The 20498-nt window shown below is 50.7% G+C and overlaps 7 protein-coding genes across 7 annotated transcripts; 5 read left to right on the forward strand and 2 right to left on the reverse strand.

Annotated features, from left to right (window-relative positions):
- Positions 1 to 389: 389 nt before the first annotated feature.
- On the forward strand, positions 390 to 2206 carry HER10_EVM0005282 (MFS hexose transporter; the record flags this gene model as incomplete). The annotated part of the gene is made up of 4 exons (XM_035474904.1): positions 390 to 715; positions 792 to 996; positions 1067 to 1515; positions 1576 to 2206. The coding sequence occupies exons 1-4, from the start codon at positions 402 to 404 to the stop codon at positions 2204 to 2206; spliced, it is 1599 nt and encodes a 532-aa protein (XP_035333975.1). The 5' UTR covers positions 390 to 401.
- Positions 2207 to 3099: 893 nt separating this feature from the next.
- Positions 3100 to 3334, reverse strand: HER10_EVM0008931 (uncharacterized protein; the record flags this gene model as incomplete). The annotated part of the gene is made up of 2 exons (XM_035478436.1): positions 3100 to 3207; positions 3275 to 3334. 2 exons carry the CDS (start codon positions 3332 to 3334, stop codon positions 3100 to 3102), a joined length of 168 nt encoding a protein of 55 aa, XP_035334229.1.
- Positions 3335 to 5012: 1678 nt separating this feature from the next.
- HER10_EVM0006917 (uncharacterized protein) lies at positions 5013 to 6289 on the reverse strand (the record flags this gene model as incomplete). The annotated part of the gene is made up of 2 exons (XM_035476489.1): positions 5013 to 5137; positions 5209 to 6289. The coding sequence occupies 2 exons, from the start codon at positions 6287 to 6289 to the stop codon at positions 5013 to 5015; spliced, it is 1206 nt and encodes a 401-aa protein (XP_035334084.1).
- A 1341-nt stretch (positions 6290 to 7630) lies between these two features.
- HER10_EVM0006387 (uncharacterized protein) lies at positions 7631 to 9145 on the forward strand (the record flags this gene model as incomplete). The annotated part of the gene is made up of 2 exons (XM_035475973.1): positions 7631 to 8552; positions 8724 to 9145. The coding sequence occupies 2 exons, from the start codon at positions 7631 to 7633 to the stop codon at positions 9143 to 9145; spliced, it is 1344 nt and encodes a 447-aa protein (XP_035334048.1).
- A 1676-nt stretch (positions 9146 to 10821) lies between these two features.
- On the forward strand, positions 10822 to 11115 carry HER10_EVM0001332 (uncharacterized protein; the record flags this gene model as incomplete). Its single annotated transcript, XM_035471084.1, has 1 exon — positions 10822 to 11115. One exon carries the CDS (start codon positions 10822 to 10824, stop codon positions 11113 to 11115), a length of 294 nt encoding a protein of 97 aa, XP_035333714.1.
- Positions 11116 to 15260: 4145 nt separating this feature from the next.
- Positions 15261 to 17086, forward strand: HER10_EVM0011807 (cytochrome P450; the record flags this gene model as incomplete). Its single annotated transcript, XM_035481226.1, has 5 exons — positions 15261 to 15519; positions 15577 to 15697; positions 15765 to 16121; positions 16187 to 16861; positions 16921 to 17086. The coding sequence occupies 5 exons, from the start codon at positions 15261 to 15263 to the stop codon at positions 17084 to 17086; spliced, it is 1578 nt and encodes a 525-aa protein (XP_035334443.1).
- A 1303-nt stretch (positions 17087 to 18389) lies between these two features.
- HER10_EVM0006764 (uncharacterized protein) lies at positions 18390 to 19773 on the forward strand (the record flags this gene model as incomplete). Its single annotated transcript, XM_035476341.1, has 4 exons — positions 18390 to 18575; positions 18637 to 19139; positions 19197 to 19264; positions 19355 to 19773. The coding sequence occupies 4 exons, from the start codon at positions 18390 to 18392 to the stop codon at positions 19771 to 19773; spliced, it is 1176 nt and encodes a 391-aa protein (XP_035334072.1).
- Between the last annotated feature and the right edge of the window lie 725 nt (positions 19774 to 20498).

The following is a 20498-nucleotide window of genomic DNA, read 5'->3' on the forward strand; positions in this document are numbered from 1 at the left end:
TCGGCCAGTCTCCATCTTCCCACATAGAGTCGGGGCCCCGCAGGTATCCCCAGACGATGCTGGCAACACCCCGGATCCACCGTCGTGTCATTCCCCCGAGGTTCCAGATTTCTGGTGTGGTCGTTTCCATGATGTCGGCGTGGGACCATTCGGGTTCGTGCGCCCATTCGTACTTACGAGTCTAGTCTCAACCCATTGTGTGTGTTGCGGCTTTGCCTTATAAAGACTCGCCAGAGCCCGTGATGGTTGCAATCTCTAGCCTTGTCCTGCATCTTGGCGCAACCTTTAGACTTCAGCCTCTTTTAGCCTGAATCCGAATCGATTCTTAGTCGTTTTGACTTTTCTCTTTTTGGGTTATTTCGTTTTAGGTCTGTCTCTTAATCGAAAGAAAGCCAGTCACGATGGTCGACGCTGAGAAGAAGGACAATGCCGACCACCTCGAGCACCCCGGCGAAGGTCAGGCACAACTCGCCAACCTGGGAAACCAGGAGGAGCATGAGCTCGGAAAGTTTGAGTCGTTGAAGAAGTACCCGAAGGCGTCCTTCTGGTGCATCTACGCCGTATGGTGTGTTCTTGTCCTGGCATTTGAAAACCAGGCAGGCGGCAGCATCTTGAGCATTCCAGAGTTCCGAAAAGACTTTGGTCATGAGTTTGAAGGTTCCTATGTCTTGGATACGAAATGGCAGTCCGCTTTCAATGGCGCACCAATCGCTTCGTAAGTAATGCCGGCGCCCCATTCTTTACCATACTACATGATCTAGACATGTGCTAACCATGTTGACTTCATACAGAGCCGTCGTGGGTGCGTTAGGTAGCGGTCCTCTCGCAGACATCTTTGGACGAAAGAAGGTCATTGGCCTCGCGTTGGCATTTTCCATTACCGGTATCACTCTCGAATTCGTCGCAACCACAAATGAACTCTTCTTCGGCGGCAAGTTCATCAATGGTTTTGCTATCGGTGCTCTGTCAACTGTGGCTGTCACATACATTGGAGAGGTAAGACTCCAAAGCCAAGATCCCCGGCGCGTAACATGACCAGATTGGGTACTAAGTTGAGCCTCATCAGATCACACCCCTCGCACTCCGTGGTCTCTTCACATGTCTCTCAGCCCTATCGTACACACTCGGACCTCTGGTCGTTGCTGTCATCGTCAACGAGACCGGTACCATGAACAGCCGTTGGGCGTACCGTGCCGTCTTCTGTGCCCAATATGGCTTCGCCGCCATCGCCGCCATCTTTTTGCCCTTCATGCCCGAGAGTCCTTGGTACCTGGCCATGAAAGAGAAGGATGAACAGGCCCTCAAGAGTCTGAGCAAGCTAGGACATTCTGGGGATGAAGGCCGTGTCAGGCTGGCTGTCATTCACCAGACCCTGGAACAGGTTAGCAAGGAAACCGCAGGCGCCAGCTACCTCGAGTGTTTCCGCAAGTCGAACTTGAGACGTACCATCATCAGCATCTCGCCTCTTTGCATCCAGTCCCTGTCGGGAATCACCTTTGCTGCCTCTTACTTTACGTCAGTCTACCATCGCTAGCCCCAACATTCAATCTTTGTACTTTGACTGACAGTTTCCAGGTATTACATGCAGCTGGCTGGTTACAGCACCGCCGATAGCTTCAAGCTTCAAATCGTCCAACAAATCTGCTCTCTCATTGGAAATGTCATGTCATGGTACTTGGTTGACAAGGTTGGACGCCGCCCTTTGACCGTGTACGGGCTCGCATTCTTGACCGTGATCCTCCTCATCACCGGTGGTCTCGCCCTTCCCGGAACCCTCTCCTTCAACAGGGGCACTGTTGCACTTCTGATGATGTACTGCTGGTGGTACAACGTCACGATCGGCGCGACTGCGTACACGATCCTCGCCGAGGTCTCGACTTCCAGACTTCGCATCAAGACCATCGCTCTCGGTCTCGCCCTGCAGAACGCACTCACTACCATGTGGAACTTTGTTCTGCCGTATCTGTTCAACCCTGATCAGCTGAACCTCGGCGCCAAGTTGGCGTTCATCTTTGGCGGCTTGGCTGTCATTTCATTGGTGCACTTGTGGTACAACTTGCCCGAGACAGCGGGAAGAACATACGAGGAGCTGGATGAGATGTTTATGAAGAAGATTCCAGCTCGCAAGTTTAAGAGCTACACTACCGAGGTTACTGTACGAGGAGAGGCTGTCAAGACGGCTATGGAGAAGGAGAATAACTTCTAAAAGGGATGAGAAGATAGTAGTCGGCCATTGGCCACAAGATACCCTTGATTTCGCGTTAGACCATAGCGATACAACTGCCATATTGCATCGAGCACCTCGGTCAGACATCTGTGAGCAGATAGATTCCCCAAAAAATCGAGGATGTGTGCATTTATCGTCGATGTCTGTATGAGTCCATTCAGTTCCACGACTACTAGTATTAAGCCATTACTTCATTACTTGGTAACAACACTGAAGAATAAGTACAGAAGTTGACATGGAATCGATTGTTCCGAGCGGAGTTCTAAGAACCACTATCAACGTCTAGATTCTGGCTTCACCTCTTGAGCGAAGGTCTTCAAATTCAGCGGGGATATACGGGACAAGCCACCTTGCTGTCTTAGCTTCGCAAATGTTCGCAGCAATAAGTATGCTTTGCATCAGAAAGCCTAATAAAGATGGCGAGTATGTGTCATGCGCGGACTATAATAAACGAAACGCAAGAAGGGCTGCTTATTTCTCTGTCCGTGATCAACTGTGTCTAAACGCCACATGTACATGGTGTATAGAACATTTACCTACGTTCTGCATAAAAGAAAAATGTTTTGAACAGATCGAGAGATTATCTCCGGGCTTGATTCTTGGCTCCATCGCTATGTTGCTGAACTCGAAAATAATACTTCACTGAAATCTGCGTAGCTTGAAATAGAAGACAGAGGCAATCACAAGATATGGCAGTGCAAAAGCTTTTGATTGACCGATAGACCCGCCATATAGAGACCATGGTTCAAAGTTGATCCAGCCCTATCTGCATTGCGCTCAACCACACTCAGCGATGTGCTTTCCCACCGCCCAGGGTATTCGGTAAGCTCCCAATAACTTGCTATCCCGGCTTTCTATCATTGATTCATTCCTTAGAAGCAAGCGACGTTGAGCGCGCAAGTGCCGTCCTTGGGGCACTGCTTGGGGCACTCGAAGTTCTTAATGCTGTCAATGCAGGTGGTGCCTTGGCAGTAGCCAGCCTGAGGTAAAGCATTAGTGAATGAGATATGATGTAATTTGGATTTGAGCACGGGAAAATCGACTTACGCTAACGGCGGCCGGAAGAACCAGAGCGACAGCGGTAACGAAGAGGCTGGAGAACTGCATCTTGAAGGATGTGAGATTTGGACCGATTATTAGAAATCTTGAGAAAGGCTTGGTGGACTTTATCGTTGAATTGAGAGAGCTAATGTCAGGTGTGAGTGATTGGGTTCGTCACGGGAAGCATTCAGTCTTTATATATAGCCTTAGGTGCTGCATTGTACCCCGGGTTTGGATTTCTAGATTCGGCTTTCTTTGGACCCTTCTGCGAGTTGCGGAGAATACATGAAAGTCCGGTCACATCCTCCTTACTATGAGGCTTGAGTCAGGCGGGAACTCAAAATACATTAAATTATTCGGGCTGCAAGTCCTACACCGTATTTAAGGGCCCGCGATGGGGTCCCACAAGACAACTCTAATATACGGAGACTTCTTGGCCAAATTTGGACCAGGCTGCTCCGTATTAGTGATGGATATGCATTGCTTCAGTGCCCCTCGACCAACAGCAGGAGTAAGGAAACGAAGCGTTGACAAGTACTTTTTTTGTGTTCTCATAGTTGATAGAATGATTCTGAGATTGCAACTTGTGTTAAACAAAGTTGGGTCTTCAACACCTAGACCCATCCCCTTCGAGGGAAGAAGACCCGTTGTCATCGTGTCGTGGTCAATGCCATGGTCAATGTTTAGGGCAAGTGGGCCGGGAACCCCACGGATTCCACGCCTCGCGGCCTCATATCCGAGACCGAAGAATACGCCGGGTATTTAAGAGCCGGGGCCGTCCGACGTTCGGTGGATCTGATCCCGGTTCTACCGGGCTCGGGCTCAAAGATGCCTGCGAAGTTTTGAGACAGTAACGAAGAAAGAAGCCTGCAATTGTTACTGCCGGACACATGGCCCAAGCGGCCAATATATCCGTAATTTGCGAATACTCGCACTTTTGCGGTATGCCCGAGTCTCATATCTCACCGCGGTCTCTCCTCCAGGGGCTGATAGCATGAGCATGAAAGTTTCTTTTATGCGCAGCATTATATGGAAAGTCTACAGTACAAAATTGCTACATACACCCAACATGATCTTCCGATTGAGTGTGGCATTACTCGAGACAAAGACCAAGCAGGAGGTCGCTGGGCACTGATCATCACAATGTAGCAATTTTGTCCGTGACTCTATATTTCATCTCGGCTCAAGAGAGATTTGAACTACTGAAATGAAGCCGGTCTTATGTCTCAGTTGATGTATGTGGCCAAATTTCTGTGCATCTAGACACTTTCTTGCCAAGGGAATTTCACCGAAGGTAATTGAAATACCAAGTGGCATAGAAGAAGCTGTTTGTCTATGGTAGGAAGTGTGATTCAATTGGTCAGAAGTCAAGAGTATCATTCATTCAAATGAGTTGACTGAAAGGCCCGGATGGGTTTAAGGTTAAGCGCAATCGTCGGATTACGTGCTGCTGTCAACTCCCTGAGTACATGTAATAAGGGATCCCGCCGCAGAGCCCCTCCGCGCGGGAACGGAAAAGAACCTTAAGTAAGGAGATTAAGTTCGCCTCTGAACTGACCATGAGTCGACTTATTATCTCTGTATCTACCAGCATCATCATGATCAGGGCTTGGACTGAGTCTAGAGGCACACAGGCTAATGTCCGCAGGACACGGTGTTGGCCATGCAGAGGCTCATCACTTACATGCATTAACGGATTGCCTTAATCTCAAACTTGTTGCTCTATAGATGACTTACCAATACTTTAGTCCGTAAATGGAGCATACCGACTTTTCTTCCTAATGACCTTGCCATACTTGAAAAATAACAATGGGACTGGTACCAAAGACACGCAAATAAAACCAAGTAGCGATGATGCCCACGCGACGCCTGTAACCTCAGTAAGCTAATGACTCAACTTGATTAAAGACTAGGACTAGCAGAACGGAGATCAAGCTTACCCAATTTGTTATACATGCTAGTCGCAAACATGGTAAAACCGGCACCAACCCAGCTTCTCAGAAATACGTTGGCCGCAATGGCGCTGTTTGAGAGTTGAGCATATGTGTCGATCATGTACACCAAGCCTTGTATGAAGATGGTCATGATTCCTATTCCGGTAGGAATGCCTGCAAGGACTTGGGGAGCCCAATGGATATCTGGATCGCTTGTCCAGGCGAACCAAAACATGCCTATTGGTAATGAAACAGCACCGAACATCATTGGAACGAGGCGTTCTTCTGGCGGCACCTTTCCATCTGCCTTATATATCTTTGCGTACCGGTATTTGAGGTGTAATAGTACGACCACTCCTCCAAGGACAATGCCGAACCCAAGACTTAAGAACGGAAGTGTTCCTACGCCCAGACTCCAACCGCGTTTGACGGAAAAGGAGATTGGGTAAGCCTCGAAGAAGAGGTATAGAATACCATAAATGAGCGACATATAGACCGTCACAAGGGCCAAGATGGGCTCGCGGCAGAGCATGGCGATGGGCCTGACGAGGTACCTTTGCGCGATGTCGCTCAACTCCAACCGATGCTCCTCGATCGCAGCATGGAGTGCCCAATTGCCAGTTTCGAAACGGAGCTCCTGAGCTCTTCTCTTGAGGATGACTGGACCATACGTCTCCGGGATGAACAGCAAGAGAATCGTCCACAGCACAGCACCGGGGATGAGTGTCAACCAAGCCGTCCATCGCCATCCCAAATGGGACTCAGTGACAAAGCCACCAACTATCGGCCCGAATATAGACCCCATGAACGTTGCACCGGCAAAGATGCAGACCGCGATGCCTCTTTCAATGGGAAGAAAGAGGTCAACGAGTGCGCCGCCGACGATCGCTAAAAGAGCCGCGCCTCCGAAGCCAACAACGAATCTGCATATCAGTATCGTCTCGACGTTTGTTGCGACTGCAACTGGTATGTTGAAGACACAGAAGACGAGGAGCCCCAGTAGTAGGGGCGTCTTGCGGCCGTACAACTCGGAGAGCGGTCCAAAAACCAGGGGGCCAAATGCAAATCCCTTTTGACTATTAGACATATCAAGACTGCCACATTATAGCTCTACTTGCCAAAACATTGAGGGCTGTTGCTAAATGCATGACATTTTTCGAGACCCCGAATAACTCGCTTGTCACCTCAGTTGCAGTGCTGAAAATTGAACTGGCAAAAGTAACAATAAAGGTTGCAAGGCCGTAGTGAACTGTTGTTCCCCACTTCGTGAATGGGGAGAAGTTCCGAGGATTGCCAAAATCGTATTCATCAGTCCAGTCGACGACGTTTTGGAGGTCTTCCTGTACCCCCATGATTCAGAAGAAATGTCAAAATCGATGCGACCAAGAGCGCAAAAGGCCGGGTTTTGACATTCGCCATCATTCTACAGACTCGTGAGCAAACTTATAAGAAGTATATATAACCTAGTATTTCATTATTCAGTCAATTCATATCGATGTACTGGGTCTATATCTGCAGAGTTTGATGATGGCTGCGTGTAACACCCACGCTTGGTCGACCTTCCCCACCTTTAAGTCCGGTTAGTAAGACGAACCAAAGTCGAGTGCTCGGCTTTACGGGTGGAGATCAGTTCAAATACCGTCGGTGATCGAAGAGAAAGACTAAACTCAGTCAACCTCAAATCTCCGGCGATCGCAAACAACAAACAATCTTCCTCTTTCACTGTTGAACGTTCGGATTGCCGTCTGCAGCCATCTGCCGACTGCGGATACTCATTACTGTACCCACATCACCCGTTAAAAACACTTGACTACTATGTCCGACATACAACAAACGGAAGAAACGCCGGTGCACACGCGCCGGCGCCGAAGAGAGCGGCCGATGCTCGTCTGCCTCGAATGTCATCGCCGAAAGCTGAAATGCAATAAGCAACGGCCCTGCGATCGGTGCTCAAAGAATAATCCTCCGCTGAAATGCACGTACGTGAGACCGGTCTCCGGCACAGCGCCGAAGCGTCCGCTCCGTGAGCAGCAGCAACAGCAGCAAGCGTCCAACGATAGGGAGCAAGGCCCCGATATCAGGCATTCGCCGGGCTACTCCGGCGATCCGGCAGATGCAAGACCCGAAGCCATATCGTCTGCTTTGAATCGCAGCGCATCAGCTACCGAGTCTCGAGATAGAAGCGTGGAAGCTGATGATGGGGATTCCCCGACTCCTGGGCCCCAAGAGGCCTTGCTTGATGGGAATGCAGACGCGTTGGGTATGTCCGAGAACGCCGGGACCCCGACCATAAAGCCGAGCAAACTCAATTCGAGAAGAACTTGGTATGGGCGTAGTAGCAATCACTGGCTTTTCCCCAAGGTATGAGAAAACTCAGCGCCCGCGTTTGTTTTTACCCCCATTGACAATCATGTAGTTTCAACATATCATGGCCCTCATGGGCCGGGCTGGCTTCTCTTTACCTGGCGGCCAGTTTACAACATTCAATGAGCTGAAGACTTCATTGTACCAGCGGCGGACCCTCTTTCTCGGAGAGGCCCAGGGGCCCCAACTGTCCATGTTTGAAGAATTTCCACCAAGGCTCACAACCGATTTCTTGATCCGGCAATATTTCGACACTTTTGGCTCCGTTTTTGCGCTCTTACCAAAGCCAATTTTCCAAGACCAGGTCTTGAGATTTTGGGAAAAGCCTGAGAGCGTGCCCATTTCCGACTGCATACAAATCTTGCTGGTCATAGCTATTGGGAATGGTACTCTAGATACGAACAGCGGCCGATTGCCGGACACCAAGATCGAGGGGTGGTGGCATCTCATTCTAGCGTGGCAGGGCGTCGCCCTTCGTTCCAACCCTTGCGATGTCAGCACTCTCCAAGCATGTTGCTTGATCGACATCATGAGGCAGGTTTACAGCCTGGATTCCACGGCTACTTGGTCCTCATCTGGTATGCTGGCGCGAAACGCAATGGTGGCGGGCCTGCATCGCGATCCCTCGATTACAGGAGACCGCCTCACAAAGGACGAGCTAGAGACCCAACAAAATCTCTGGTACACGATCCTGGAGCTGGATTTACAAAGCTCAATGAATGAAGGAATTTTGACAACGATAGGACCCGACGACTGGGATATGTCGCTACCAGCACCTCCGAAATCGAATGGCATGGGCGAGGGATCTTGCCTAGGTGCCTCGTCGCCTGTGGGCTACTTGATATCGACTCTGAGAACGCGGATGCGTATCGCCAACTTCCTCAACGACATCAGATGCTCTACGAAGTACGAGGAGGCCTCCAAGTTGCAGGAGGCATTTGAAGCTGTGGCGCGTCCGCTGCTAGCAAACAGCTCTCCTGACCGCGGTAACTTTGCTTTATGTTTCTCAACCGTTCTTTGTCAGAGGTCATTACTTGCCCTTCACTTGCCATTTGGCGTTCAGAGAAGCTCCTCTTTGGCTTTCTCTTACACTTTGTGCGTCAGCACCGCCATCTCAATCCTCGAGACTATTGATCCTCCCAGCAAACTGGCCAAAGGCTATGACTTGGGTGGACTGGTGAACATGATGAGGACCTCCGGATCCTTGTTTCGTACAGTGGCTCTGCAAGCCGTGCTGTTTCTCTGCTATCAGATGGAAGCGTCTGTCTCTGACAATAAGCCCTGGACGTTGATCGCCGAGCTCAGGGACCGAATCATTGACATCATCGACCGCTACGCTCTCATTGCCGAGAGAAGGCTCGCGACGCAAGACTTTGTAGGGAAGGCTTTCATAATAGCCAATATGGTATCGGCGAAAGCCAAACTTGTGAGGATGGGGCACAGCGGAGCAGAGATTGATGCGGCTAGTCCGGCTATGGCCAAGGATATCGCCGAGGTGTGCTTCGCCATCTTCCGAAATCGGCCGGATATTCCTGGGCCTGTCCAAGAGGATATGACACCAATGTCGCTAGTGGAGTGAGCAATGGGATCTGGGATCTAAGGATTAGTGCAACTGGGTGTATGTAATAACACGGTGTGCTGCAAGATGGCCAAAGTCAACAAATCAGAGAAGGGAATCCTTTTATTGATGACATAGAGTTGTTTATAATGGCAGCTACTTTTGCTTCTGTAATCCAGTAGCAATCCATGAAGGTCCCAACTATAGATGTAGGCGATGTTCAGCACTATTAGTCAACGGTGGATGCTATGTTCCTATGCTACTACTATATGGCTCATACGGCCACAACTCAGGACAGAACCTGCGCTCCAGAACCATAGAGGCAGGATCATAAGCCATGGCCCGAATCACGTGTTTTAGGAAGGATGGGAGTTGCATATAGATATACAGCCCGTATCACGAGCGATCATAAAGTTTTGCTGCAAAAACCACACACGCTGAGGGGAAAGGAGCTTTCTCATATTCATCTCAAGCTGTAGGGCGATAACAAGAGGACAGCTCAAGTCTCTGATAAAAGTACTACCGTCCTGATACCTCAACTGCAAGACAGCACTTCCCGGCCGGGTCAAACACACACATTCCCAGCGCTACCTTCGAGTCGAATCGTTCAAGCTAAGCTATACCAGTTGTTCATTGCTGCAGGCACGATTTAAATGTACTAGCCGTGCAGACTGGCGGTCTGAGCATTTGTCAGTAACAGCTCAAAATCAAAGATAGGGCTCGTCTAACTGCTTGATGGGCCAATGGTAGGCTCTGTTATCCCGCTCAACATCTGGGCTTGCCTCTGCCGTTGTAAATGCAGGCAGACTTTACGAGACCGGTTGGTGGGCAAGCGCAGCCTCCTCCAGCGTTACCGCACTCAAAGACGCAGGTTGCGCCATCGTTGTACGAGCATTCGATCCAGCCCGCGGAGCAGCTTCGAGCGGAAACGAATCCAAGGGTGAGACCCAAGATCATGAAGGCCTTGGTGACAAGCATTGCGAAAGATTTTGAAAGATCGATGTAGGAGGGATTGCGAGATAGATGGACGAGATGGTATGTGATGAATTCATTGCGGCAAGTGGGCATGTAAAAAGTATTTATATGTACATTTCGTTCTGGATATTGGAAGTCATCGATTCTTCGTTCTACACTAGGACCGAATAGAGTTGTGTGCGCAGTTATGAATTACCGCCGGTGCTGAGCGCGCTTGGGGCCCATTGCGCGTGCCGTGTAATTGAAAAGTGTATCATAAAGTATCGTGTGATTTCCGTTGAAAGCCTGATCCTGTTAAGGGTAATCTTTTGCGCCAACGTAAAGCCGAAAAAAGCCACCACATGAATTACCGCCGGAGACATCAAAAGGTCCTCAAGCTGATGCGTCAATACGCTATAGTATCTTTAGCTGGATACTGAGCCAAATGGCGGTCTGGGGCGGGAGTTCGAAGCACCATCGGGAACATTGACCTCAAGATAGAAATTCTCTGCGCCAAAAGTATTCGTGCCACTGAGCTGATCACGGCATTGTAATCGCCGGAATTGGTATAAAGATGTCTCTGTTCGCTCTAGCATTGATGGACTTGAATTACTGACCATCAGCTTCATCCAGAACTCGAACATAAACATCTTCGCTCTCTCTTTTCCATACATCTTGGGTGAGTAATTACACTATGCTCAAGACCGACAGATCCTAACAGTCTCTTGACCAAATATAGCATCATGAAGTTCACTACTACTCTCGTTGCGGCTATCATCGCTCCCATGAGCGTCCAGGCCTGCAGTTACTACTCCTTTTGCCACTGCATCGACGCCAACCAACAACCCAACGACGTAGCAACCGGAACCGTCTGCGGCAACAGCAAGCCGTCGCACATGTTGCGTAGCGACTGTGTCGTTGAAGGCTCCGGTTCATTCTACAACTGCAACTTTTCGGATGCCTGCAAGAAGGCTGGGGCTACCGGCGACCAGGGACCTGCCAAGACCAACGCTTGGTGCCAGGGCAAGCAGGGCTAATGATAAGGGGAGAACGAAAGGCTGGGAGAAGAGGAGGCACCTGTTGGCTCAACTTTGCGCCTAGCATCACAAAGACTCTGTCATAGACACATACTAGCTTCTATTCTGCCTTGTTTGCAGCGTACTAAAGCTTGGTTAGCACGTCAACATAGGTACTCGAACCAAGTTGATAGTATTAGCTATATGCTACAAATCAATTCAACCATCATTTTGCTCTGAAATGGACTACATAGAGCAAAAGACATCTGCTCTTGGATGTGACACGAGCACTTGTTGTCATTTAATATGACAGTTAAATACTATTTGTGTCGAAAACAATTGAAGTGTGTGTACTGAGGTAAAGCATGAGTTTCTTGAACAGCTAGAAGAGACATTGAGGTGGGTAGAGCCTCTACATGTATGATCTATTTTACAGTGTTGGGGGTCTATTATTTCTGTATCGCCACTATGAGGCCGTACATCCGAGAAGTTGAATTAGTTGTGAGTTTCGGAGGCTCCATGTGTAATTCAAGGAGTTCTCATTCCAAGCCGGGGCGACCCGAGTCTCGACACGGAAATGTAAAACGTGTAATTTCGAGAAGCACTCATTCTGGCCCGTGGCTGTCAAAGTCTCGGCAAGGAAACATAACACATTGCCAGGTGGGCAGGGCAAAGGGGCATTATAAAAGCCAGCGGGCTAGCTGCGCATGGTTTTGGTTCCCGGACATTTCAAACTCAGACAACCATCTCTCAAAAAATGCAGTCTAGAATCTTACTTCTCATGTTAACATTGGGACGCACAATGGCTCAAGTCACGTGTGCCCGAGCACATTTACCTAACACAGACCCGTACGGCGAGACGACCTTCAGGAATGTTGGACCAAGATATGAAGCCGGATGTGCCACGGACCTAGTTGTTCATTACGCTCCACCATCTCGTGGAACCAAAAATGGTGTCCTCAGCATTTACACAACGGGCCAGAGCTTCAGGTCGATTATCGAGGTGAACGGTCCTGTCCGAGGTAGCGAATTAGCGGTCGAAGATTCCACATTTTGGATCGACTCGGCATCCAGCTGCAAGACGAGCTTCCCAGCTATCGAGCCAAAAAGCATCACTTGTTACAGAGCTTAAATCCATCATCTCAAATGTATGTGAATTACACTCAGAACAAAGGCTAGCTGAAGAAGTACTGGGCTAACGAGCACTTCTAAGACTCCTCTTAGTTTCCATGGGTCACCTGAAGGCCTGTTATGGTTGTAGCTGTGGCTGTGGCCAGGGTTTGCCTAAGGCGAGGTCTCGGAACCCACTGGAAATATTTCAATAACTTGAGGGTTGGGGTTGGCTGGCATTCTTCTGGAGTAGCAACATGAAGTCTTCTCAGTAAGGTAGTCGATTGGTCGCATTGGTCGCAACGGGACGAAGAAGATCCACCCTGCTTCAGTAAAGTAGGATGACTGTCTAGTCAGTCAGACCAGCTTGATAAGGTAAAAGAGATGCCAAATTCGAAGAAGGAAAGTACTTATCTCAGAAGATTGGGTGGTATCAATAGGTAAAGGGTAAATGAGGTCAAACTATGATCCTGCTGCGCAACAACTGAAGGGAAGGTCAATGTTCAAGCGTCTTATCAAACATATCGTTACAAGAGAAATGCTGTGGCAGATATAATAGCCCTCGGTGGCTGAATCTTTCACGAACCCCGCGTACATTAGCCCAGAGAGGACAATTAAATGTGGCTCCCTCGGCAAATTAAACTCGCAGCACAACATAGATCTGTGCTTTGTTGAGCGGTAATACTAGCCGATTAAGGATGTGGATTCCGCCGTGGCAGTAAAACCAAGGAAGCCTGACTAGATATAGAGATTTCGCGAGTCATAGCTTATATTACCACAGTTCTTCCTTTAGGCCTCGGAGACTATGAATCCTAAGGTCTGCACTCAGAAAGCCGGGGCCCTAGATAGATACAACCTAGAGGTGTGTCAGTCTCCGTAAGTATCTAGCAAAAAGCTCGCTACCTACTAATGAGGTAGGAAACGCTTGAGACCATCACTTCATCACCTACATGCCTCAGCTAGTAGTGCTTGGTGCTTGAACCTCCAAGCCAGGCTACTCTTAGGGGTATGCTTAGCATAGATGACAAGATACTCGTAGACTGTTGTCATTGCTAGTCAAGGCCTCCCCAAAGCGACGGACTTAGCGGAATTCTTTGACCCCAAGTTCTCACAACATGCATTCTCACTAGAGGCCAGACTCCTACACTCGCAACTCATAATAGACCAAGCCATGACTCTCTCTACAAGGCGGAATTCTCGGTGGCTGATAAAGCTTCTTAGAACGAAATACTGGGGCTCGAAGTATCCAGGAGCAGATTTCGAGACGTTCCAACAATGGTTGAAGCCAAAAGACGTCACCAGGTTTCTGACGAACGCCGTCATGCCAGTATCTACAATCCCTGCACATTATCTAGCATCTTGAGGAGTTTGTATTCTGTGCTACGAGTATAAAGATATCGACAGTGGCTCCTACAACTCGACCTTCTTTTCCCTTGTCATCGCATCATAATCACCTCCCTTAGTTCGCCATCAAGCCTTACTCTCTGACGACATTTCGCCCAACATGCAGCCCATCACTCTCGCAAACTTCATCCTCCTCGTATCGGCTCCTCTCGCCTTGGCGAACCCTGTCGGCGAGGCTGCCTCTGCAATCTTCGACAGGCAAATCAACTGCTGGAAGGCCAACTGCGGCGGCGCTGGCGAATGCGCTGGTAGCTGGGTACTTTCATCATTAATACCTGAAGGAGGTTGTGGATTGATGCTAATGATTGACTCCATAGTGCTGCGTTCCTTGGCAAGCGGCTGACGGACCGGCCTGCAAGTGCGCCCCTCCTGGCGACACCAAGTACTGTTAAGGTCGCAAACATACTTCAATCATCATCATCAAGAGCTGTCCGGTACAGGGAGTCCCTATCAATATTTGCGGAGTGAAGCATCCAGCGAGGTTCTCGCACTGCCTATGGAACTGGAAGAGGGTAGCTAGAGCCTTGTACAGAATTGAATAACATCATCTGATCAGAAAGCTGTTCACAAGTTGACAAATAATCATTGCCACCTTTTTACAGCCTTCCAATCTACAATCAGCGACACTCCGAAGCATAGACTGGTCTGTGGCGCCACCGGAGTGGTAAGCACGGCGGTCAACGGAATTTTGATAGGTGGCCGGCGCCGGGTGCGGCGGTGCCCGGGTGGATACCCGGCCCCGCAAGCCTATCGAGCACAATTGTCGGCTCAACTCACTCGGTGCGTTGTCCGAAACTCCGGTCTGCCTAGAGGTTCCATCACTCATGATTTCCATTCCCTTTCCAGAGACTGAGCGGGCACTGAATACGACTCCCCGCGCCCATCTACTTGTGTACCGAATGACGCTGGCTGCAACGTAATTAGGGGCTTTCATATGGCCGAAAGAAGCCCGGGGTCCCACAACATGAACAAGGGGATAGAAAAGGAAGGTTTCCCATGGACGCAATCTTCAGGGATCCTCATTCTTCAACCAACCAACTGGCCGGGCCCAGAAAAGAAAATCTCCATGTAGCCAGCTCTTCCCCCCCCTCAGCGGGCCGTTTGACATCTCCGAGTTAGGCAACTTTGGTTCAAGTTTGAGCCACCGAAAAAAGCCGTTGCACCCTAATTCAGGGATTGCGTGTGTCGTTGCAGCGCGAACAGACAATGGATTGCTGCCGTGCGGATGTCAGACCATCCATTCGGATTGCCTAGAACGCCCATGATCAGTTTCCGAGCCCAATTCGCGCCGTCCTTTTCACGTACGAGGAACCTACACCGACAACTAAGAGACATCTGCCGTCCTTCGGGGTTTTCTTGCCTGCGCGTCCCGTTGATCGCTCATGCCACCCACCCATGTCTTCAACGTTGTAAACTTCGGTGCTCTGGCTTTTTCGGGTGTAGGTCAAATGCAGAACGTGTGGACCGCCCCTTTGACTATCTTCATCCCACCCCGGACTCTCCACACATTCTACCGTGGCGCAAGTCTTGGGAGATGTGAGAGAAGAGACGAAGAAGAATGCCCTTCTCCTCTGCTCTCTGGATTCCGTGATTGAAAGCTTCCTTCTCATCCTTCCCAAGTTCTCGTTTCCTGGCGAATCAGGAATAACACAATGTCAACCATCGAGACTACGTCGTCGCCCCTCGACGTTTCCTCGTCGTACCTGTCGGCTCGAACTGTGTTCGGTCTCGCCGGGCTCTGGTTACTGTACCAGGTTGCAAAGGCGCTCTACAACATCTCGCCTTTGCATCCGTTGAGCCACATTCCCGGACCTAAGCTGTCTGCAGCCACATACATCCCCGAATTCTACTACGATGTCATTCTTTTCGGTCGCTACACCAGGGAAATTAGCCGCATGCACGAGCAATATGGCAAGTCTAACTGCACTCTTCGGGAAACTCAAGACGAAATCTAATGTTGTCGCAAAGGCCCCATCGTCCGCATCAGCCCCCACGAAGTACACTGCAACGACGTCAACTTTTCGGATGATATCTACGCCGTGAGTGGTCGCAAGCGCGACAAGCCTGTCCATCAGATTAACGGTTCTGCGTGAGTACTTCATATGCAGATGAGAACGCCTAGAAGCAGTAGTGCTTATCAAACATTTGTTGTCTAGCTTGGGCGAGTCTGGCTTCGGAACCGTGAACCATGATTCGCATCGCGTTCGTCGCATTCCCCTGGCCAAGTTCTTCTCTCGCGGCAATATTGCGCGCCTCGAAGGCGACGTTCACGACCTAGTCCAGAAGCTTTGCGACAAGTTGCTTGCTCAGCGGGAAGCTTTCGACGTGACAATGGCTTACAGCTGCTTCACCTCTGACGCTATCTCCGGATATTGCTTCGGCGAGAGCTTCGGTTTCCTCAGACAAGACGGCTGGTACCCCAACTTTCGGGAGCCGACTGCCTCCATCCTGAGACCTGTCTTTGTCTTCCGTTTCTTCCCCTGGACCAAGTCCTTTGCCGTTCTGGGAGAGTGGTACGTTTGCTTCTCGAGCCTATCTACGATTCCGAGACGTAATGGAGAATGCTAACTCTCAAAAGGCTTGTCGATTACTTACCTGCCGACATCGCTCTGCTCATTCGCACGCTCAAGATTGATATTCCCAACAAGGTGAAGCACACCAAAGCCGAGCTCGACGCCGGCATCCGGCACGAGCGCCCCACAGTCTTCGGGTCCCTCCTGGAGTCAGACCTGGAGCTGCTCGAAAAGAACCCACAGCGCCTGGCTGACGAGGCGGCCGCCGTCGTGGGCGCGGGAACCGAGACCACCAGCTGGGCCCTGGGCGTCATCACCTATCACCTGCTCACCAAGCCCCATCTGCTCAAGAAGCTCCAGGACGAGCTGAAGGCCGTCGTCGACGACCCCAAGCACCTCCCCGGCTGGACGAGTCTCGAGAACCTGCCTTACCTGGGTGCTGTCCTTCAGGAGGGTCTGCGCCTTTCGTACGGCGTCTCTGCGCGTACTGCACGTGTGCCTACTGAGGAGAACCTGGTCTACCGCGGCGAGTTCAACAAGAAGCCTGTCGAGTATGTTATTCCTGCTGGGTACGCCGTTGGCATGTCTGCTGTGATCACGCACCATGACGAAACTGTGTTCCCCGACTCGTACCAGTTCATTCCCGAGCGCTGGCTGGACGAGAACAACCAACGCCGGAAGGATGTTGAGAAGGGCATGCTTGCCTTTTCCAAGGGCAGCAGATCTTGCTTGGGCATGAAGTGAGTTGAAATCTTCTTAACTTGGTGGGAACCGCGTTTGCTGACTTGTTTTTGAACAGCCTTGCCTTGTGTGAGCTCAACTTGTGCTTGACGGCGCTTGCTCTGCGTGTTCTGCCCACGATGCGTCTGTATGAGACGACGGACGAGGACGTTGCTTACGATCACGACATGTTCATTCCCGTGACTAAGCCGGGGTCGAATGGCGTGCGGGTGACGATAGTCTAACAGTCTTAGACTGTTTCCCATCGTTAGACTTAATTATCACAAGTGCCGCGTTCCCGGCCGTCTTAGTTTACTCTTAATCTCAACTATTCCAAAAACATGCATACCAGAGTGGATGCCTTCGTCTCGCTACGTATAGAAAACCCCGTGCATGTGTCCCCCGGGATGAATGAATAACCCAATTCGGGACGGCTCGGGTTGGTTGTCTCTTTCTTTCGAGCTTTTCACAGCCGGGGGGCGTTGACCGGTCAGATCAGAACTGGGCATATCATATCTTGGAACCCGAAGGCGGCAGAGCGGCTCGTCTTATCCTCGTACGAGATGACCATCCAACAACGGCTCCCGCAATTCCATCGTAGAATACTGACTGTAGCCGGCGATGATCCCAATTGTGGCCCCCTTCGACGTCGTAGTGATCGACATGTTTCAACCCCCAAAAGCGATCGTGGCAGAGGATTCCGCTGCTCTAACTAGCGCCGGTCTGCCATGCGACATGTCAGATCCCGTCATTGGACGACTGTCAAGCCCGTCCTTCCATGCAACTTTTTTCGACGCTTCTCTTCGGACGTTGGTGATGTCTTTTGCCTAGTGCTGTGGAGTCCTTGGGCGGTGGATGCTCATCCTCTTGCAACGGACCCCTGAGCGTTGTGCCGCCTTTGCTAGCGGCCCCCAATTCCAACCAACCCGGGCCTTCTCGGCCTGAAGACCGGTTCCTTCATTAGTGATCATTGGTGACGGGAAAGTGGGCAAATAAGACCCAGTTCGAGAACTGCTTCTTGACCTTTTTCCTCTTCCAGGCCATCCGGTTGCCATGGTCCATGGGTCTATGGCCCCCTTCTTGTTGGAAGGCGGTCCCTGTTGGTTGCATCAGGTTTTCTCGACCAGTGGCAAGCCTATGAGCAACTACGAGGTCTATGACAGTTCTCGAAGTGTCAAAGTGTCAAAGTAGCGCCCCCCCAAATGTTAATATCTGGGGTTGCATCCATGGAACCCAGGAACATGATCCCCGGTTCTGATCTTTTCGAGCAGTCCAAGACCCAAGACTACCACTGCTACGCCGCCTCCTACTACCGGAACTGAATTTAGTTCTCAAGCGGCCCATCCTGCTCCCCTGCATTAGTAGTATAGATCTGCAGGCTGCGGCTGCGGCACTTGAAGCCCCGAAGAGGGTTCTACCCGGAGGTTTATAACTCGGGGAGTGCCTACTTTTTGTCGTCGACACCACATTCGGAAAACCGTGGCGTGAGGGTGGATTGCTTCTTAACGACAAGAAAAGGATTTGATCAAAGACCACGTGCCGCCCAATATGTCTTTGTCAACGAACGTCGACCCCGATCTACGAATCCTCGAGCCGGAACACCTGCCACTAGCCATCATCATCATATCATCCGTCTTTCTCGTCATATCGGTGATATGTGTCGGTGTACGAACGAGCGTGCGCCTCGTTGAAGGTACATTCGGCCTGGACGATGGACTGATGCTCGCGGGAACGGTATGCCGCTCTTTCCATCTCGAAGAAACCGAATAGCTTCGCTAATGTGCCCCGTGAAAAGGTGGTTTACGTACCAAGCGTGGGACTGACGATATACGGCTGCCTCGTCGGGTTGGGCACGTTGCAAGAAAAGCTCAACATGTGGATGTTTTCAGAGGCCCTCAAGATCTACATCATCTGGATCTTGATATACGTCGTCGCCCTCGCCCTCGTCAAGTCATCCGTCTGCCTCACCATCCAACGAATCATCACGACGAACAATGCTCTGCGCATCACGGTTTGGGTCCTGCTCGGCGTCACGTGGGCTTCTTTCCTGATCACCTTTATCGGAACGCTGTTATACTGTAAGCCGGTCGAGGCTATCTGGACGCCCACGATGATTCTCAGCGGCGAGGGAACGTGCAGCTCTGTTGATGTCCTAATCGCCATCGGCCACGTTGCGACGAGCTCGGCAATTGTGACGGATCTGGCTTTGGTTGTTGTGCCTGCTATCATTCTCTGGGGCACGCAGATGAAGACGCAGACGAAGCTCCAGGTCTTTGGACTGTTGTCATTTGCCTCGGTGTAAGTTTGACCGTTGGAGGAAAGCATGCCACGATGTCAAAGCTAACGCAGCTCCAGAGCATCCATCATCACCATGGTCCGTATCCCCTATGTCAACAAATTCAAAGGTCAGACAGACCTTCAATGTGAGTAAAGCCCGTCGCCTCTCCTCCTCCCGGTACCCATGAATCAAATCCATTGCGTCATGAAAGAAGCTGACAAGGGGCCTTTTCCAGTCTGGGTCGCCCACACGATGCTCTGCTCCAACATCGAGACCGGAATCGGCTGCATCGCCTCATCGGTCCCCTCGCTACGCCGTTTCATCGCGCGAACCCGCGGCACGTCGGAAAAGACGAACCCGAGCGGGAGCGGGACCAAAACGGGTCTCTTCACCATCGGAAGCAAGCCGCTCGAGCCTAGGAGCCGCGACCGATTCCGCAACCCGACCGACGTGGGCTTCAGTCTGGCGACGGTGCACGGCAGAGGGGACGAGACGTGGGAGCGCCTCCAGGACGGCGACTCGGATAAGGGGGATTTGCTGCCGAGCGACCAAAAGGGCGGCATTCACGCGCAGTACACATATCAGGTTGACATTGAAATGTCACACGACATGAGAGGTTCAGGAGGTCGTTCTGGGTCTATGGATCGTCACTGAAAGGAAGGGACGTGAATAGCCGGGTGGATGTTGGAATGTCAAAGGTACGGATGCTAGTTTTCAGACTAATGTATAAAATCCTGTAGAATATCCACTTGGGATGCAACCTTGCTCCAACCCGACGTGCGCGTTTTGTCAACGGAAATTAATCAAAAACCAAGGCAGTGGCCAAAATAACTGCAGCAGAATCCTCCCACTGGCCAATGATGACCCAAAATTCCTCATGTTTTAGCCTCTGTTCCGCTTCCTTGACAGCAGAAACTCCACATGGTTGACAAAGAGTAAATGGGCAGAAAAGATCCCACCGGGCATCGTGGACATATTGGCTGTCAGCACACGTGTTGGAACCCTGTCCCTTCAAGGTTCTCTGCCCCTGAACGGCGCTCTGGCCTCTTCAGCATCAATGCATAAATGAATTGGATGGAGCCCAGCTTCCAACGAAGGAACACCTGCCCTGCGGCCCAGCCCCCAATCATCGATCGGGAATGTGGGTGGACGAGGAGGGAAACCTCGTGGCTCGTATTATTGATGAGGTACGCACAAAGTGGGATATCAGGCTTTTATGTCAGTGCGAGACAGGGCAGATCCGATAGCCGAGCCACGAAGAGAAGTTGCTCGTGATTGTGAACCTGTGTCGATTCTCACTACCACCTATAGGTACTGCAGTAAGAAGGTAGTATGTATAACGGCGAAGCTTCAGGGCAGGGGAAGTGAAATTTGGGCAA

The sequence above is a fragment of the Colletotrichum scovillei genome (assembly GCF_011075155.1).
Source record: "Colletotrichum scovillei strain TJNH1 chromosome Unknown Contig00005, whole genome shotgun sequence".
NCBI lineage: Eukaryota > Fungi > Ascomycota > Sordariomycetes > Glomerellales > Glomerellaceae > Colletotrichum > Colletotrichum scovillei.